This window comes from Sciurus vulgaris (genome assembly GCF_902686455.1).
Source record: "Sciurus vulgaris genome assembly, chromosome: 2".
Classification (NCBI taxonomy): Eukaryota; Metazoa; Chordata; class Mammalia; order Rodentia; family Sciuridae; genus Sciurus; species Sciurus vulgaris.
Genome location: NC_136462.1, coordinates 169,186,976 through 169,208,988, shown reverse-complemented (window position 1 = coordinate 169,208,988; position 22,013 = coordinate 169,186,976). Strand labels below are relative to the sequence as shown.

The 22,013-nt window shown below is 37.4% G+C and overlaps 1 protein-coding gene across 5 annotated transcripts in view; it reads right to left on the bottom strand.

The window, feature by feature from the left end:
- Positions 1–22,013, bottom strand: part of PAK5 (p21 (RAC1) activated kinase 5) — a 386,653-nt gene that overhangs the window by 102,583 nt on the left and 262,057 nt on the right. For all 5 annotated transcript variants that reach the window (XM_079126870.1, XM_079126873.1, XM_079126871.1 and 2 more), the window contains one exon: positions 3,065–3,279. In XM_079126870.1, the coding sequence (XP_078982996.1) occupies positions 3,065–3,268 (204 nt within the window). In that variant the 5' untranslated portion in view covers positions 3,269–3,279. The remainder of the gene's footprint in view (positions 1–3,064; positions 3,280–22,013) is intronic.

Here is a 22,013-nt window from a genome sequence, read left to right as displayed (position 1 = left end):
AACACAATTTCTTGAGCCCTATCTCCATTTCTGAATCCCTCTCTGTTTTATCAAGCCCTCCAGGTAATTCTGATCCACTGTATATTTTTAATAAGTAAGTAAGTCTACATGGAAGAGGTGTGCCTTTTTAAGCAACAAGTACAATAGATAACTGTGATATTCTGATTAGGAACAGGGGAAATCCCAAGCAAGCAGAGAGAGAGAGAAGAGAGTTGATTGCAATGGTGGACTTCCATTCCTGAACTAGTTTGGCTGGAGCTTGTTGAATATAGAAAGACCAGCAGCTTGCCAAAACATATGGGATGATCCCACTTTTTATTGACTTTTTTTATGTCATGATACTGTTCCCATTTTCCTTTGTCCTCTTTAGAAGGTCAATTTGACAAAACTAGGACTACTGGTTCTATTTAACTTAAATAATTGTGTCAAAGTGGTTTTAGGCCTGCATAATTCTTGTCTTCATTATTCAGTCCTTTATGTCAATTCAGTCATAACATCTTATTTCTAATACTGTTTTGTCTTCTAAGATATATTTTACATGGCTTATACACCCTTCCTTAAGTAATTTGGAAGATTTTTCCAGAGAAAAGAGTAGGATCAACCAAATTGCATGGCTTACTTTGTCACCTTAAGCCTTTTAATTTTACCTATTATAAGGGACTGGCAGAGACAACAGAATTCTCTTTGACCACTAATATTGTCCACCATCAGCCAGCAGTGCTAACTATACTGAGTATTCAGAGAGAAATAGGTTCACTCTAAAGGAATTTAATGAGAATATGAGATACAGAATTTTTTGGATGATTGCCCATTAAATGCATTTGATTAGCTTCACTCTTTCTGGGGGAGAGTCAACCTAGCCTGATTTTACTTTGTCATTTCTTATCTATTTTTATTTTACTTTTTTTTTTCTTGGTGGCAAAATTATGCCTGAGATTCCATTTGAAGAAATCCAGGGTTGATTCTATATTTAAGATGTACTTTCCAGTCATCACCAGTTAGCATTGAAGTGACTGTAGCAAATATTCCCATTCCATACAGACTGAAAGTTCACACATTTTCATCAGCACTAGAAAGGCCATAAATGAATGAGAATCACAGAATCACAGGACTCTGGAGTGCAGTAGTAGGGAACTCTTGCTCCAAACTCCAGTGGGACTGCTAAATTCCATCAGAGAGGAAAGGATAATGAGCATGGCCACTGATAAAATGAAACAAACAAACAAACAAACGATCTTGAGTGTTTTCCTATGTCCACTGAGCATGATGGGTTACCATGGAGATGGGAGCCTATTTCTCCACTACCAGACAAGATGAGTTAGCACCAGAGCAAGTAGAAAATAATGATGAAATAGGTGATAGTGCTTGTCCAGTAATAAACATACTTTATAACAAGACAGCACATGCCTGGGTCTTCAGCTAGGGTGTTTCTCTAAGACCCTGCCTCCTTTCTGGAATGTTTCTTATTCAGTGATATAGATAATAGTATTCCAAGGTAAGGTTAGTTTCACTTGGGAATTTTCCTTTCACAATGATGGTCAAGAGCAGAGGACGTCCCTTGACACACTGCCCATTACATTTTCTGGCTTATATAAAACTTTGGATATAAAAAAACAACCAAAAAATATTTTTTTTTTCCAGTATCATCTTTCAGATACGATTCATCCTGTTATTTTGTGATTAGGGAAGTTTTAGCCTTTTCTTAAGGAGAAAATTTTGTTCGATTATAGTATATTGCCTAGTGTTAATTAGTAGAATTGGTTAATTGTTCTGTTTCTTTTAAGTATCAATCCATATCTGTTGAAAATGAAAGACTTCTTTCGTCCCTAATGATTTACTTTCTCAAATGCTCATCTTCTGGGTACTTAAGATTATAATAGCTGCTCCAAAAACTTTCAAAATCCTATCAGAAACCAAACTCATAGGATATAGATTAAAAGACTCTTTACTGATCTTGGGTAGAACAGACTCACATGCCCATAGCAAAATAGAATGAGCAAGACCATGCATAAATGATGAAACCACAATTCTAATTTGGGCAGCTCAGGTGATAGAAGCACTTCCCATAATTTATCAAAGGTACTCCTTCTTTGCATCTTTTTAAAATGCTTTGTGTCTTATTTCAATACTATCTATGCAGTAATCATGCTAATAGAATAAGATTTTCATGTAGCACATATGTCTGCTAATATAACAAGAAGAAAATCTGAATTCTACTTTGTCTGGATTAGAAAACGTGAATGATATGTTGGATAACATGGGGATAAACTTCAATGATGTTTAACTCCCATAGACAACTTCTGAGCAACTGTCCAATAGATTTTGGAATTCTTAGCATTCTGAAGGAGAGAAGGAAGCAGCAATCCCTGGATTTTTTTTGCATCAATTTGGCATATTAGAAATGTATGGGACTGCATTCTTTTTTAATGCAACTATTGTCACGAATGTTCCTTGCCAAAATCTACCAGTTATTTAAGGTAAATCATCTTATCCTAGGACTCAAACTTTTGTCTATTGTTTGAAATAGATTTCTCTTGGTTTACAAAGATAGATATGAAGATCTACATATATATTTGTATACATATTTGCTTATATAAAATATGTCTATGCACATATGCATGTGTATGTTTATAAATATATCTCTTTTAAATCTATTAGTATTATGTTTTAAATTAAAAAGTTTAAATATTTTGAGAGCAAATGGAAAACAACTCAAGTTAGTCTAATGTAATATTTGATTAGAGACTATTCCCAAAATTAACCAGAGGGGTTGGATAATATTCTTCAGCATAGACTTAGAACCACTATTTAAAGTAGAAATGAAAATTTCCCTGTTTGTGATTGAATTTTATGTGCCTGATTTTTAATATAACACACATCTGAAAGCTAAGTTTCACATCATAAATGGTGACTCTTACAAACCCCTGAAGAATACTTGTGGCTAATATGTGAATATTTAAAAAATACATGGTTGAGGCATTTTATAGCATTCCTATGAAGATGATACAGTACCTCAAATAAAGAGCATGCTTAAGCCATCCTAAAGACAGAATCCTTGCCATACCTTCATAGGAGCCAGTTGTATGGGTGTAATGCATGAAGGGTCCACCATGGGCTTCGGCCTGTTGGCTGTGTCTGCTAACAGGCTGTGCCACTGCTGGGGAAGGCCAGTAAATTTCTGCTCTTGTGGATCAAACCCAGTATGAACCCTGTGTTCAAAGTTGGATGGGCCAGATATTTCAATCTTTTTCTTTTTCTTTCCAAACATGATGCAACAACCTGGGAAATGCAAACAGAAAAAAAAAAAAAAAAAAAAAAAAAAAAAAACAGCTGTTTATATTTTGTCCCCCAAACACCTTAAAAAGTCACATTTACTTCATCCATAGCTACATTTCTTTTTCCAGTTATACCTCTAGATACCAGCTGCAAAAGATAAAAGTTGGGGATTGTCAAGGTGTTACAGATTAATTTCATTCAAAGTTTTTGTTCTCTCCTGGGACTCTCCATATATAGTTCCCTGCAACATTGACTTTGGATTTGGCTTGTGACCTGCTTTGAATAACAGACTACTGACGGAAGAGGCGGTAAGCCAGTTTTGGGTGTTGGTGTGTGTCCCAGTTAACCCCATGTGCTCCAATCACTTAGACAATGCTCTGCCAGGTAAATAATGCTTCTCAGTTGTGACTTAGAAGAAGAGATGTAAGAAGTGGACACAAACCAAATTCAAAATGAAGACCAGGCAAATTAAAATGAGCCACTGCTCAGCCTCACAGTTGAGAAATGCATGTTTGTAATTAAGTCACTAAGATTTTGGACTTTCTTGTTCTTGTTGTATTATCAAAGCAAAAGCAGACTGGTATGCTGGGAGAAGCATCTCAAAGTTTGGTATGCACTTAAAATCAAAAATAGAATGTATGTATATGTGAAAAAATGGGCTAATAATAACATTCACCACATAAAATTATTATTAAAGACTAAAGAGGTAAACATTTGTCAAGTACTTAGAAAACATCTAGCACAAAGTAACTGCCACAAACATTAACTATAAACCTCTGGAAAAATATACATGAAATTTGACTGACATGGTCTGTAGAGAAGGGGACCCAGGGGATAAGACAGAGAAGAAGATTCACTTTTCAGTGTATATTGTATTTAGAAATTTATACAATATATTTTACTTAAAACAACTCATTTAGGTAAAACATATCCAGTGACCAGAATACCTCTAGAAAAATATGTAAAATAGGCACATTATGCTTTGTGGTATTGAGAACATGTTTGAGAACCTGTGTTTGAATGATGGATTGGTTACCTATTGGCTGTGATTTTGGGTAGTGGCTTTTCCCTTTCTCAATCTATTATCTGTGAATAGGATGATGATGATCAAGTTGGGAATCCTTCCATACAGTATTGTGGACTTTATAAAAGATGATGTTTTAGCTTAAGCATTGCTTTGCTGAAGTCTTACTTCAGTTCTTAAACTGGAATACGTGGGTTATACATTCCTACAGCTCTATATACATATTCTTCATAGCATTTATCCAACTGTGACTAATTATATGTGACAGTGTGCTCAGTATCCATTTTCTCTCCTAGTATGTAAGATTCTAGAAAGGATGCTGTCTGCTTGTTATTTACTGTTTGCTAATGTCTGCCATGTACAAGGGCTATAGAAATATATGATGACAGACTCAAATCACCCAGTATGTTTATTCAGTAAACAGCACATGGGATCAGAGCTCCATGAACATTAACATCTTCCTTCATTTCCCCTTTCCTCCTTTTTCTATTTTCCTTCATTCTCCATTACAATGTCTATTGCTTTTAAAAAATTTTTATTTAGCTTTTAATTTTTTACAGACTGCATTTTGATTCATTGTACACAAATGGGGTACATAATTCCGTTTCTATGGTTGTACACACTGTAGATTCATACCATTCATGTAATCATACATGTCTATTGCTTTTAATCATTTGTTGCTATTTTTCAGGCAGTGTCTTCCTGCTGCCTTCCAGTTTTATCTATCCTCTGCCTGGGTAAATATTTTCTCACAGACCATTCACAGTCTTGACTTCCCCTACTCTGTTGAAACCCATCCCATTCATCTTGGTTGCTACTTCAGACTAATTTGGGAACCTAATGAAAGATGATAAGGGCTCAAAATACTCTGATGAACTCTCCTGGAAAATATAATTTAAAAAAAGATTAAGTATTATATGCCAAGAAAGCTTATAAACATAGGGTAGAAGATCTTAATATCTAGGTACAATTAAGCCAAAGTATAAAGAAGTAAAGGGACCCAGGGGAGGTAGAACTGTGCAGAAGCAAGCCACAATGTCCATGCCCTTGAGTTGGTCTCTCTCACACTGACTCTGGGATACATAATTTGCTGAGACCAATGGGACCAAAGAAAATGTGACACATGTGTACAATGTATTTGCAGGTAAAGGTCTGCCCTCTTGCTGCTCTTGGAATCTGCAGTCCACATAAGGAACAAGACCAGGCTCTCCTGTTAAAAGAAAAGATACCATGGTTCCTAGTCCTTTGTCATCCCAGCCAACAACCAGCAGAACCCCAGGAACACAGTTGCCGAGCTGACCTGTAGCTATTCACATGAACAAACCCAGTCAAAACCAGCAGCAGAACTACCCAACTGAGCTGAACCCACAGGCACTGACCTGTAGAATCAGGACACGAATGCTTGTTGCTTTAAACCATTATGCTTTGGAGTAGATTGTTGTTTAGAAAAAAAAAACTGATGCAAACACCTAACTATATCATCTTTTACCTTGCATCTCCAGATGCTCATCATTTTTGTCTTTCAATTTTTGCTGAAGTTCCAAGTAACAATGTCCAATCTGGGCAATTATATTAGCTATTACATAATTGCCTTAGCTCAAAGGAGTCTTGATTCTGATACTACTGTCTGGTTGGTTGAAGGCCTGCAATGTTTTCAGTAGCAGAAAATTGTACCAGATTAGGGTCTCTACATGTTATCTCTTGTTTTATTTAGTGAACATAAAATATGCCCCCAAATATAATTTGACTATTGGTTGGCTAAGTCTACTTGACATTTTAATAGACTTTAGTTGATCATTTTTAAAAGAAAGATGGGAATTATTTCAGAAAAAAGTATTTGTGAGAAGTTCTGCATTTATTCCTATCTGAATAAGTGCTGAAAATGCTATACCAAATATTTTTAGAACCAGGATAGAAATGTCTTGCTATTCCCTTCCTGGTTGTAAATTTCCCAGTGGTTGCTGTGTCATTCAAGCAAGACTGTAAGAAGGAAACTATCATTGAACTAATATTGTTCCTGCTTTTAAATATGGGAATTGTAGAGAGGCAACCCACAGATAAGTTAATCTACCTGTATGCATCCTGTGACACTATACAACTGTAATTTAAATGGTAATAACTACAGCTCTACATGACTAGTAAGTTTGAGTTAAAGAGTTATAGAGGAAGTAAGAGGAAGCAACTTAAAATTAAAAACCAGTTCTAAGTCCTAAGGTAGCATCCTTGTTTAACTCACACTTGACTAAAGACAGAGACAGAATCTCCAAGATATGCACTGATGGTCCATCAACAGAAGCTATTACTTTGTTAGAAATGCAGAACAGGACACTGTACACTTCAACACCAGAGAGCAGAGAGACACCTAGTAGGGCTTTGGAGGAATTTGGAAAACTAATGAAAGAAGAAAGCACTCAAAATACTCTAATATATTGTATCTCCTGGAAAACATAATTTAAAAAAAAGATTAAGTACTATATGCCAAGAAAACTTATAAACATTGGTTATAAGATTATCTAGGTATAATTAAGTCAAAGTATAAATAAGTAAAGGAACCTAGGGAAGGTGGACCAGTGCAGCAATGACCCGCAATACCCTGAAGTTGTGCCTGGTGCAAGATTTCTTCTTTCTCTGTGTCCATGATTATTTAGTATGAACCTTGTTGGGTACTAAATGTTTAATGCATATGAGTCCACATTCACTATAACACAATGTTAGGGGTTCTCAAGATCACTCCCAGTTTTGATGATTTGCTAAGAAGACTCAGGACTCAGCACACAGTGAAAGGCCAAAAAAAAAAAAAAAAAAAAAAATCAGCAAAGGGAAGAGGTGTATGGGGCCAAGTCAAGAGGAAACTAGGTACAAGCTTTCAGGGGTCCTCTTCCTGTGGACTCAAATGGGATGTGATTGATCTCTGTAGCACTGGACTGTGACTATGCATGTGAAATGCTGTCTAAAGGGAAGCAACAGAGACTCAGTGCCTGAGGATTTTACTCAGTCTTAGTCACATAGATATCTTCTGCTTAGTCTCAATCAAAGTTTCCATACTCCCAATGGAAAGTAGGGGTTCTGCAACCATCATAGTGTTTGCATAAACAGTTCAAGCACAGTGAGACATACTAAGCAGGAAATGGTGGGCATCTCCCCAAATCCAAGTTCCCAAATTGCAAACAAGTGTGCACCTTGCAAACAGAATTTTCTAAGCTACATAGTCTCAGGCTTGCTGCTGTAACTCTTTTCTGTATAGGTGGTATAATCTAATTTTACAGAAAAGGAAATGGATGCTTAAGAGTCCACAAGAGAGACTGGTGGAACTAGAGTCTCAAAACCTCAAAGCACATGCTTTTAATCATAGGGCAATGTATCACTGCACTGCCCTTACCTTCTTTGCCAGAGACACCATCCTGCTCTTCTTAGGGAACCTTGTGGGAATGAATGATGGGTGCTAACAAAGTCAACTATGAGATTCTGAGTTTTTTCTGAAAGACGCCTTTTAAGACATTGCAAATTGTATCACCAAGCTGGTAAGCCTAGGGGAGCCTGGACAAACCCTCACAGAGAATAAAAGAAGAACCTTGTAATTTAGCCTCCATGGAGCCAAGGGCATGGCATATCTGATCACACTTCTGAGCTCCAGCAAACTGATGTGAAGAACAATTAGGTAGACATATTTCACTAGAGAAAATGTCATAGATTTAAAATTAGGTCTTTCAAACCTAGATGCCCTTCAACAGATTAATGGATAAAGAAACTGGTATATATATATATATATATATATATATATATATATATATATATATATATATAATGGAATATTATTCATCCATAAAGAATAATAATATTATGGCATTTGCAGAAAATGGATGGAATTGGAGAATATCATGCTAAGTAAAATAAGCCAATCCCCCAAAACTAAAGGCCGAATGTTTTCCCTGATAAGTGGATGATGATATATAATGGGGGTTAGGGAGTGGGGGTTGAGAGAAGAATGGAGGGAAATGAGAGGGGGGTATGAAAAATGGTGGAATGAGACAGACATCATTACCCTATGTAGTATATGATTACACGAATAGTATGAATCTATATCGTGCACAACCATAGAAACGAAATGATGTACCCCATTTGTGTACAATGATCAAAATGTAGTCTGTAAAAATAAATAATGTCAACTCTTTCTTCATCACTTTCATTATTAAACACACATGTGAATATTTGCCTGCTTGTCTGACAATACATTAACCAAAGTGTGTTCTAGGAAACACTAGTTATTCAAAAGTGAAATTTTAGAGGCATGTCGTACGGAACTGATTCTTCAGTCAACAACTAAGATTGCTAAGCAATGGATTCCCTTGTGAGACTTCTCAAGGTATTTGCTATGCTAATGTGTAGGTAAGAAAGAAGATAGTAGACAAACCCCAGATTCCTTGTTTCTGAAAGACGCTTACAAAACTTGGAGCAACCATGGCTTTGATGGAATGTTTTGGTCACATTTTTTTCTATATGAAAAGTGTGTTGTAAAAGTCTTGGAAGAGACAGGAGGAAATCCAGATCCTCAGACTTCAACACTCTGTTTCTATGCTGACATCTTCATGACTATCTCAGTCTTCAGCCTGCCTTCAGAGACAGCCCAGCCCTTGGCCCTATTTTAGCAGGTTGCCCTATTTTAAGCATATGGCCCAAAACATGTATATTGTTATATCAATTTTAGATATCTCTATCCTTTCATTTTCTGCTATGGTAGAGAAGAATTTAGTTTATGACAGACACCAAATGTCTACCACCCCTAGTTTTCCAATATATATATATAATTTTTTTTTTTTTTGCCTATTTTTTGGTCACATCAACAGGCCATCCACATATTTTGTGATTTTCTATTGCCATACTACTATTCCCTTCCCTCACCCCAGCTTCTGTCTCTGTATTCTCTGTGCCTGGGTGAAATGATTTTTGTGACTGTACCATTACAGCTTCCCTGCTTTTGGTTTCTGCTTGAGTTTGGCCACTAGGAGGCACTGGCCAGGAGTGAGGAGACAGAGGCTGGGTATTTATTCCTCGGGTTTTCTCAGTGCCTTACCCAAATCTTAACAGCTGCAGCTTCAGGTGGGGTGACTTCTTTTCTCCTGTTCTCACTGGGCTGCATGTCCCTTTGGGGCTAGGTGTGGGGAAGTTTTCCTGATGTTTCTAGTATATGAGAGACTCTGCATGCCTTATAGTTCAATAGGACCTTGTTCTCAGGTTCTGGGTAACCCTCTTTGGAGTATGCCCTGTTTCCTGCTAGGGCAATGAATGGCATGTTATCATGTTTGTAGGGCCTATAGTCTCCACAGGATTCACCTGCAATGCCATAGAGACCAGAAAATGTACACATGAAGCCACCACCTATTTGTTCCCCTTCTGGAGGACTCCCTCACACCTGTGTTCACTCTGTTATAACCCTGTTTTTAAAGTATATTCATTTGTTTTTGTGGCCATGTTTTTTTTTCCTTTGGGCATAAAGATTGATCCGTTCAAAAAATCTAGATGGGAATTCTGTGAAACAATTTTATTTATGAAATTATCCCAAAGAGTAAGGATTAAATGCTTTTTTTTTTAATTAAACAATTTCATGGGTTCACAGGCAGCCCAATTTCATGGTTAACGTAACACTGTGGATGAAATCGTGAGCCCAGACTGTGTGAATCTGAACCCAAGTTCTACTACACCTACCAATTCTATAATCTTATGCAAATTGCTGTGCCTCAGTTTTGCCTTGGTAGGCTCATTTGAAAAAATGTGAATAGCATTCATAACCTTCCTCCGTGGGTTGTTGTGAGAAGTCAATGAAAATAGATGAGAAAAGAGGCTTCAATCCACATTTGGTTCACAGCAAGGGGTCAACTTTTGCTACCGTTAGTACTGTGAACTGGAAATTGGTTTATTGGTTAATGGGATAGGAAGAGCTCAGAAGAGTTAGTAGGAACCCTATCCTAAGCCAGGTCCAATTAGTGGCTGAAGTCTAATCAACACATCAGGTGAATGAATGGGCAGAAGGAAAGCAACGTTTACTCAACCTGTATTACAAATGAAGTCGGCTTCCGCATATTTAACCTTTATCAACTCAATCATTTGTGGCACTACCCTGGTCCCACCCACAGCAGTATTTTAAGACAAATGGCATGAATGGTGGTGATGGTTACACAACAATGTGCAAGTACTCAATGCCAAGGAACTGCAAACTTGAAAGTGATTAAAATGGTTAATGTTATGAATACTTAATAGTAATAATAATGGGTGATGTTGTGGATATGCCCCACCTACTTTACCTGTCTAGGAGGAAGTGGATAGCAGAGACCGTCTGCGTAGAAGATTGGGTGGGTCAGGGACAAGACAGGCAGAGCTGGAGTCTATTTATTAGACAATTTTTTTTTTTTTGGTTCTATCCCCCCATCAGCATCTCACACAGTGTCGATATAATAAAGTTGATCTCTCGCTTTTGTCTCTGACAACTAATTAGGATATGCTTTTAAGTCCTAGAGCTGAAGTCAGGTGTTAACATAGTCATTAGGATTTTTAGCTATAGGGACAGCAGGGGATATACAAAGAAGATGACCACAGGATTAAAGAATGGTGCCTGTAATGTACAACTTTGCAGTGAGTCTTTTCTCACTGACTCCCTCATGAAGAGATTTTTTAAAAAAAAAATCTTAGTCTCAAATACATCTTAATGAACTTGGCAAATGTAATAATGGATATTTAAGTACTTCAGAAATACCTACCTGTGTCTAGATAATTTAGGTTTAATAACTGAACTCTCACTGGTAGAAGAAAAATGACTGTTTCAGAAATTGTATTGCAGAGGGGATGGGGCTAAGCACACATCCTCCTGTAGAGATGTCACTGTGTAGATATGCATTTATCATAGCCTCTGAACAGGAACAAAAATATGTGCCAGGCTTTTAGCTGTGCTGCTTTTAGGGAAAACATAACATTAATAACATATTTAGGATTCAGTGGAAAATAGAAAACATTTTGAAATGGATTCCTAATATAATTGCAAAATAAAGTTGTTCTCTGGGAAAAATTATTATTAGATGTGAAAGATGCTGTAAATGACATGGTGTCCCCTCCTTGGGTCTACATCCATGGGACAGTTACTGTGGATCTGCTGGGTACTTCCCACTTCAGAAAAACTGCATGTTGACTCAGCAAAAACTTTATTCTTGTGCTTGCACCCCATTTTCATCACACAGACACTAATGATCCAGTGGCTCTGTGCTCTGTGCCTGCTTATCTGACCCAAGTCCTAATTCAGCCACAACCTACCTTCTCAACTGCTGTTATTCCCTTTCTTTGTTTGTGGAGCTGACTTGCTTCCAATCTCCATCCTTTGTATGGAAACTCAGCCTTTTCCCCCAATTGTTTTAAATTTGTCCTTTTTACATTTGTGAATTTCTTAAACCCTTTGCTCTGGTGAAGATGTTTGGTTCTTACTTATCTGCTGGTTCCTTCTCATGTAAGCTCTCTGATTCTGTCCTGATTCTCTCATATGCCCACATCTGGAATTAGCATCCCCTGAACCATACTTCACACTCTCTAGATTGTCCATATCGCAAGACATTTCTAATCTAACACAACAACTCACACGGGCTGCACCTCATTTTTCTCATTTTTCTGCCATTCAACACCCAAATACTGACAAAAGGCATGCTTTGAGGAAGACAGATTTAAAGTCTGATAATTTTTACATTTTCTAGAATGGAAACATTGGAAGAGAAAAGAGAAAATATGGAAAAAGAAAATCATGGACTTTAGAATAGTATCATCATAGTGGACACTCAAAATATCTTCAGAGAAATGTGTTTAATGTTACAATCAAATGCTGCTATGGCACCAAGTCATAAGAATTGTGTATATTCTATAAACTCAAGATACTATTAGCTTACGTCTTCCTTACACCAATGATCCAGAATACGGAGAAATAGTCCAGACTTTCCTCCTAAGCTCCAGAATTTTGCAGTTTCACTTCAAATCTCAAATCATGGTCTTCCCACTTGCTCTACTTGTTCCTTTTATATACAGCTCAAACCTCATAACACATATCAAGTGGCCGAATCCAATTCTGGGGCTCACTTTGATTTTTCCATCTTACTCAGTGTACTTCCAATAACCACCAATTCCTATCCATTGTGCCCACATGTCTACTACATCTGCACATCTCATGGCATCCCCAGAACATTAGCTTCTTTTGCTGCTGTCACAAATTGCCATAAACTTAGCAGCATAGACTAACTGATCTTACAGTTCTGGAGGTCAGTTGTCTGAAATGAGTCTTACTGGGTGGTAATCAATGTCTTTTCAGGCTGTGTCCCTTTCTGGAAAACCTAGGGGGTGAATCCACATCTTTGCCTTTTTCAACTTCCATAGTCATTTGTGGTCCTTGGCTCTTAGAACCTCACTCCAAATTCAAAGCCAGCAACATTGCATCTATCTGCCTGTTTTTCCATCTCATACATTTCCCTCTGATTCTTCCATTCTGCCTTCCTCTTCTACTTTTAAGGATCCTTGTGATTACATAGGGCTTACCAGGATAATCTCCCAATTTTATTGACAACTGAAATGGCAGTTTCATTGGCAATCTCAATTCCCCTTTGCAATTTGCCTAACACATCCACAGCTTTCTGGGATTAGGACATGGACAAAGGTGGGGACATAATTCTGTCTACTGGACCTGCCATAGCCAGTACACTATCTTTGCCACCATCATTTCTCCCCTGACTACTACAAACTCATCTAGCTATATTTCTCTTCTACTAAATTGTCCCCTTCCAAACAGTTCTCCAATAATATTCCTAAAATGTAAATCTGGGTCATACTTTTCTCTCCTAAACCTTTTCTGATTTCTTATTGACCTGAACACAAAACTGAACTCCTTATCTGAGCTCCCAAGTCTCCCTGAGGTCTATTCCTTGGTACATTTCTAACTGCCTAAATCCCTTTTCTCCTTCATTACTATCATAACTTACTAACCCTCTTTACCTGAAAGCCACCCCCCTAGTCCCACTAACTTCTACCTCCCTCTGTCCCAGTCCCCCTGCCAGCTCGGCTCTCACCATAATTCTCCATTCTGGTCTCAGATTAAGTGTCACTTCTTCAGGGAGGCCACCTGTGAATCTCAGCAGACCCATCTTCTTATGTCCCACTATAGCTCTTTGTATAACTATTGTGCTACAAACAAGAGATTACTTCAAATTCTACAGAAGTAATGCATGACATAATGCCAGTTGTGGACAGTTCAGACAATACAGAGGCATACAGAAGAAATGCTAAACATCAACTGCTATGCCTGTTCCCATCACAAAATCCCAAGCTTAAACTTTTTATTGTTTATTTTTCCTGCCTGAACACAATCCGAATTTTCATACATAAAAATGACCACCTATGTACACTGTGTGGGATTTGCTTTTTGTATCATATAATCTATTTTGCCGGGTATGTTAAAATGAATAACAACAACAACAAAAAAAAAAAGCAAGCAAATATTGGCTAACTTCTTATATCAGTATCTGTTATCAATTTTAGAAAAATCTCCATAGCATTTTATAAAATGGAATATAGTATAATTCATCTAATGATTTCTTTACTGATTAACCTTTTTTTTTTTTTTTTTTTTATCTCTTACAAACCAGACTCCAGCAAGACTCCCAGGACACATGTCATTCTGTACAAATATAAGCAGTAGCCTAGACTGCCAGATATGGAAATACTAGGTACACCTTTAAAAAGTCCCAAGGACTATATGGCTTAAATAGAACAATTTTTTCCCTCATACTTCAGGAGGTCAGAAATCTGAGATCGTTGTGTCAGCTGGGTTGTTCATTTCTTAGGACCCTCTCCTTGCCTTGTAGGTGCCATGTTCACCCTGTGTCTTCACAGAGACTACCCTCAGTATGGGATAGAGTACCAGTTCCTTTTCTTATAAGGACACCAGCCATATAGGATTAGGGCCCACATTAATGATCTCATTTTAACTGAAATAGATTTTATAGCCTCCATGCCTCCAATACAACCTCATTCTGAGTTCTTAGTGGTTAAAATTTTAACATAGGAAATGTTAAGTTGATTTTCAGAAAGCCTAGATCATTTATCTTTCCTATCAACATTGATCTCCAACTTATCTGTGTCTGGTAAAGGGCAAGTGGTCAATTAATATGTGTGGAATAAACATTTATTGGGACAAAATATTTCCTTGATAAAACCCATTCATGGTTTAAATAGATTGACTTCATCAGCAAATTATTTTTGATTGAAAAGTCACAATTATCTATATATTATTGGGTCAGAAAGTGGTTTTTATTGCACATATATAGTGTGGCATGTAAAACTCAGGCTAATTAGTATACCTATTCCTTTGTTCACCTATCATTTTTATTGTGAAGCATTTGAAATTCACTCAGTTATTTTAAAATTTACAGTACACCATTATTGACTACAGTCACCATATTATCCAACAGATCTCAAAACTGATTCCTCTGGTCTATCTGAAACTTTCTGTTTTTGGATGCTCTAACACGGTGAGATCAGCCGCCGTGGTTCAGTCATGGGTCTGAATCTCTGCATCAAGCTGTTTCTCAGAAACCCAGTTGAATATATGGGTCATATGGGGGTAGATTGAGAGACAGAGAACCTGAGCCTTAAACCTGTTAACATTATTAATTTATTTATTTTATGGCATTGGAGATTGAAGCCAGTAATTTTCTACTTCTGAGTTATACCCCTAGCCCATTTTATTTATTTATTTATTTTTAAATTTTGAGGCAGGGTCTTGCTAATTTGCCCAGGCTGGCCTTGAACTTGCAATCCTCCTGCCTCCATCTTCTGGATAGCTGGGATTATAAGCATATGTCAACATGCCCTACCCCATGTGTTTTCATTACTCCTTCAAAAGTACTTATTAACTACTTACCATGTAAAAATCTCTGTAGGCAAACAGTGATGGGTGAGTCCTTATGTAGTAAAGGGGACAGAGGCAAGCACAGGAATCCTGGAGTCAGGTTTCAGGGTTCAAATCTTAGATGTGCCACTCATAGGGGCCAATGACTGAATCTCTTCATGGCTTAGAGTTTCATCAATAAAGGGAAGCTGATAACTAGCATCTATGTCAAAGGCTGAATGAAATATTTAATGAACTCATGCTTTTTAAGTACACAAAACACTGCCTGGTACAGAATAAGGATTCAATAATGTCAGATATTGTTATTACAAAAGAAAAAAAATTACAGAGATAATGAGTCTCCAAGGGGCCTCTTTATACTATCTTGGTAAATTCCTGTGAATCTAAATTCAAAGAAAAAACTATGGGCATGTACATATGTACTTTTTCCTTAAATTATACCTGATATAAAACAAGGAATATGGCACTGGTACAATGTGTACATATAAGTCTGTGACATCTATCACATATACAAATTTGTGTAACTGCCAGCACAATCAAGAAGCAGAAATGCTCCATCACTGTGAAGATTTTCCTCACGCTCTTTATAGTCATATCTCCTCCTGTTACTCCATCATCCCCTTCCCTGATAAACAGTAACCTTTCTATCTCTACTAAGTTTTTAATTTTGAAATTGTTACATGTGTACAGTGTATGGCCATTTGACATTGGTTGTTTTCTTCCGATTGCCGTAATCCCCTTAAGATCTACTCCATGGTTGCATGTATCAATAATTTATTCCTTTTGATTGCTAAGTAATATTTCATGGTACCAATTTTTTAGACCATTCACCTATTAAGAAATACTTTGGTTGTTTCTATTTCTTGGCAATTACAAATAACGCTGACTTGAATAATACTACAGAGGTTTTTTGTGGTTGTATTACTAATATTGAAATAGTGGTTAAATATTGAAATTATACAATTATGGACAAAGTAATACATGTAATCAAAGTTAATTTCAAAGCTGGGTGCAGTGGCACCCCTGTAATCCCAGAAGCTGGGGAGGCTGAGGCAGAAGGATCATAAGTTCAAAGCCAGTCTCAAAAACTTAGAGAAGTCCTAAGCAACTGGGGAGTACTATGTGTCAAAATAAAAAAATAAAAATGGGCTAGGGAAATGGCTCAGTGGTTAAGCACCCCTGGATTCAATCTCTGATATGAAAAGGATAAGAAAGGTAAGATTAGTTTCCTCTTTCCCATTTTATTTATATTTTATTTATACTTTTTTTGGTTATTTCTTCCCTTTAGCTATTCATGACAGTAGAGTATATTGTGACATATTCATACAAACATTGAGTACACCTTATTCCAATTGTGATCTCAGTCTTGGTTGTAGATGATATGGCTATTCACAGTTGTGTATTTATATATGTACACAGGAAAGTTACAACCACTTGAATATTTAGAGTTCCATATGAATTTTACATTTAAAAGGAATAACACTGTGATAGACTCATTTTGAGGTAACTGTGTGCCTTGTTGTGATATGGATATCATGGAAAGATGATTTATATTCAGCTTTTATGGACAAGAAGGAGCAGGACTTGGATAAAGTGACACAGGAAAAAGGAAATCAGGATTAAGGCTCAAGGACTTGTGAAAGAAATTGAAGCATCTTGCGTGCCTGAAGCGGTGTCTCAATTATTGTCCTTGAGCTGTCCAGAGACAGAGGCGATACCCCTTCTGGGAGCGCTCTGTGTGAAGGTGCCAGTTAAGAGTGCCCTAGTTGCTATGGTGACACCCTGTTTCCTAGGAGGTTCTATAACAGCCATGGAATTATCGGGCTTGACCTAGAGTTCAAATGCCAACTGCCTGGGGGCATAGGGAATTAAGCATACAGGCTGGTAATTAAAATTGGGTTGTTAGCATCTGACTTTGGTTCTGTTTGCTTTGAAGACATTTTCTCACAATATAACCTTTAGATCATTAAACCTACATAATAAATGGGCTGAGCTTGTTGTGAGTCACCATCTCCCTACCAGGGTTTACTGATCTACCAAGCCCCAACTTTTTCTCTGTGTCTGTTTGTCTTTTCTTCATCCTCTCATTGACTCTCATTCAGTATGTGAATTAATGGTCTTACAGGTTGTGGCACAATACTGATCTGATGGAGAATAGAGTGCTCCACACTTTAAACACTGTCTAGCTAGCTAGATTCTCCAGTTTCATTTTGTATTTGACTCCACTGAAATTAATTTCCAAATATTTCCATCTACCATCACAAAGTAATGATTAGGAAAACTTAATATAGAAAATATTCCAACAGTAAGTTTTTAAGTGGCCTAGACTTTCCAGTCAGATATGGGCCTACATTTTCATCTTGGCAGTAACACTCTCACTGTTTGCTTAAATTCACTGGAAATTTTGAGTAGATTAGTGTATAAGTAGCCTACATTTCAGGACAAATCACCCTAACACTTAGTGACTTCAAATGACAACCACTTAGTTTGTCATGATACCGTGGGTCAACAATTTGTGTTGAGCACAGGTGGGTGGTCCTTCTGGTCTTACCTGTGCTCACTCATGTGTTCTGCAATCAGTTGTGAGTTGGAGAGACTGACTAGTTTAGGATGACCACATGGATTCTCATTTCTCAGCAAGGTACCATGGTATTACTGTCATGGAGGTTTTAGGGTTCTGAGAGAGAGAGCAGAAGGCTTGCCATTTAAAACCTAGGCTTGGAAAAGGCACATGGGATTGGTTCTGCTAGATTCTATAACCAATGCAAGTCCTAAGGCCATTCCAGAGTCAAAGAGTGGAAAAATAAGTCAACCTCTTAATGGGATGGGCTTCAAAGTCACATGGCTCACGGTGTGGCTAACTGTTTTAGTGGGTTTCGGAGATCTCGATCCATGGTTGGCTGTCTTCATTGCTCTGGTCTCCAATTGAGGCAGAACATAATGGCAGAAGAATATAGTGGAGGTAAGCTTCCCAGCTCCCAGAAGCCAGAAAATAGAGAGAGGGAAGAAGGGACCAGACACTAGATATAGCCCTCAAAGACACACCTCCAGTGTCCTACTTTATCCTGTCACACCATCCAGCCTACAGTTATTAATCACTAGGTCCATTCAAATTATTAACCCATCAAATGGGTTAAATTATTAACCCACTAACAAGGTAACCATGCTAATCAACGCCTAAAAATCTCCACCTCTGAATCTTATTGCATTAGGGATCATGCTTTCAAAATCTAAGTTTTGGGGGGAACATTGTAGATCCAAACCATAACACTTAGTATCAGGTAAAAAGTTCTCCAAAGTCCCATATTGGATAAAAAGATTTTACAGATTTTTGCAACAGAAACTATGAGATACATTATAGATGTTTCTACCGTCTAAATTCTCAAACATCCTATGATTGAAATTAGGATTGTGTGTGTGTGCATGCATGCACATGCATGAGCAGCTAGCAATGAAAATTAGATCTTCTGTATATCATAACTAAAAACATGATCAGGTTTACCAACATTAGAGATTATATACTTTCCTTTATCTCTAAGAAGATAAATATTGATGTGCAGGAATTTCACACAGAGCAAAAAAACCTTATGTAGCCCTAATTTTGTGTTTTTGATTTTTTTTTATAATTGCTCAAATGGGTCACACACACACTTGCCTAATCTTGCTGTTTTCCATCTGAGGGTCATACACTTGCATCACCTCCTGGTGAGAATATCAGCATCACATGGGCAAAGGTAATGATACTTATTTCCAAAAATAAGTTATCATTGTTACCAATTGTTTGAAATCCTTACAGAGTGGAGTACTTGCATGATGTTATGGGAAGTATAAGCTGACAGGCTGCATACTGTTAATGTCTTTGACTATGTGTGTTTTTTAAAAATAAAGCATTGGGTATAAGAAATTTATTGTTGTTGGAGAATACAGGTTAAAATAAGAAGGGATTTTTCTGCTATGTGTAAAGAACAGAACCTTCTTAGTACTTAACATAGTATAAAGTTGTAGTACAATTCTAGGCAAAGAATCAGTTATTTTGTTTGCTTTCTCTTTTAAACCACTGGAATTTACAATTGGATATTCCTTTATCTATAAACAGTTCAACATTCACAACAAACAGGAACTATAGTCTGGATGATTTGTCAGCTTAAAAACCAAAATTTCCATGCGTAGAAACCCCTGTTGCAGGGTATAATTCTCACCTTCTGGTTCTCCTCTTCACATATACATTTGTCTTACAGTAAGTTATGCCAAAATGGAAGGGTAAGAATGGACTTGATTTGTGCGGTCCAACTTGGATAAGCTGAGCGTCCCCAAATAGTGGGAAAACAAAAGTTACCTATGACACTGTAACTCGCTTCCAAACCTGAAGTCACTCATTTATGCTGCAAGACTTTCTGGATTTTGATCTCAAGCCTGTCACTTGAAGTTGTCAAACCCCACAAGACCCAAGGATAACGCTGGCAACAGGTGGGTAAAGGCAACTAGAGCATTAAAGGCTCTCAGATATAGGCAATGAAATAGTCACTGTGAATGAATTATACAGCAAATTGGCTGTGTGCAAATGAGATGTGATTTGCATTGTGAGTCAAAATATGTAATACATTTATATTATTTTAATTTGTCTCTCCATTTTCATTCTTCCTTCAGTCCTCCTGCTATCTTTTCTTTAAAGAAAAAAAACTTTTTTTTTTTTTTTTTTGAGCGTCTACTCAATGCTAAGCACTGTCCACGGGCACCAAAGACTCAATAGGGAAGTGGACAGATACTTGTTAGCCTCATGGAGCTCTTATTCCAACCAGGAGAGAAAAAAATAATAAATACATTGGCTATTTATTTAGAGAATTAGAAGGTGATAGATCTGAAAAGAAAGGAAATAATAACAAGAATGGGAAGAGTGAATGCTGGGCAGGGGAATAGATTAGAATTTTTAAATTATGTGGTGATAAATGGGCAAATATGTGACATCAGTAAGGATGCAAATCATGAGAATATCTGAGCAAAGAGAAAAGAGTAAAGACAAAGGTCTAGAGATGTACATATGCCTGGTGCTTCAAGAAATAATAAGGAGCTAGTACAGTTGGAGAAGAGTGAGCACAGGGACAAAGAGGCCAGGAGACAGAATGTGAAGTCAGATCACCAAAGGCATAGATTCTTCAGGTGTGGCCCCCAGAGCAGCAACATCAACATCACTGGGGAACTGGTTAAAAATTCACATTCTCCGCTTACCTCCTGACCTACTGAATGAGCAACTCGGGGGTACAGGACCCAGCAATCTGTGTTTGATGAAGCCCTTCTGATGATTTTGAGGCACACTGAGGTTGAGAAGATAATGCTAGGCCAGGAGTGGTGTTGCAAGTCTAATCCCAGTGGCTTGGGATCACATGTTCAAAGCCAGCCTCAACAACTTAGCGAAAACCTGTCTCTAAATAAAACAAAAATGGCTGGGAATGTAACTCATTGATTAAGCGCCCCGGGTTCAATCCCCAGTATCCACTTAAAAAAAAAAAAATGACGCTGTGATGCCATCATTTCACCTGCCACTGTAGGACTTTAGTTCTTTCTCTAATTGGAAGGGAGGTGATTTGAGTGCTTAACAACTTGATCTGAAATAATTATTTGAATTTCTACTTGATCGATTGTATGTTTTCCAGGTGTGCTCATTTCCTACACCACAAAGGTAGCACAATTTGGAAAGGGTCACTGAGGTTTGGTCTTCTTTGTCTGGCCTGCTGGGGTCTCTTTTTGGTCCCTCTGAGCTCCTCTCTGGACAGTGACTGGTCCTGGGAGACAGGATGCCCTTCTGCTATCAGCACTGAAATGGAAACTTGGGTTTATCTGTAGGTCTCTCATTGTGATTCTTGAATAATTTCATAGAAATTTTTCTATATCTGATATTTTACAGTTTAGCATACAACAGTACCCCCTTATTTTCAAGGATTATATCCCAAGACCCCAGTGAATGCCTGAAATTGTAGATAGTACAGAACCCTATAATTCCACATCCTTTTCATCTTAAGCAAGCACTTATCATGCAAAGTGGCTGTAATTTGTGCAGTTTGAGGTATGACAGAACAACTAGCATGAATTTCTTTTACTTTCTTCACAATTTTCATGAATAGATTTGTTCTCACCATGGATCTTAGTAACCCTAGCATAAAACTTTCTTTATCAAGTAGAAAACTTTCCCCCTTTTTAAAGGGAAGCACTTCATGGCTTTTCTTTGTCATGTGAATTGCCACTATCAGTGCTCTTGCACTTTGGCGTCATTCATTCAGTAAAGATTACTTGAAAATAAGCACTGCAATACTGTGACAGTCAATATGATAACTGAGATGGCCACTTAGTGACTAATGGGTGGGTAACATATACAGAATGGATACACTGGACAAAGGGATGATTTATATCCCAGGTAGGATAAAGTAAAATGGGATTTGATTTTATCAAGCTGTTCAGAATAGTATGCAATTTAAAATGTATTATTTCTTGAATTTTCTTTAAAAATTTTCAGACCTGTGGTTGACATAGGTAACTGCAACTATAAGTAAGGGGAGACTACCGTAATTTGGTGCCTTCCTGATAGTAAACTGAGCAAAATATTGTCAGTGGTATACATTAGGCATTGGGCACTAATAGCAGCTATTACTGCTAATTGTGATCACCCCTTACTCATCCTTTCTAAGATAGCATGATGATGATTGCCATGTTCAGTGTGATTATGGAAATGCTGATATGGAAGGAGGATGTTTTTGAGAAGAATGCCTAAAATGTTAACAACAATAGCAGCTT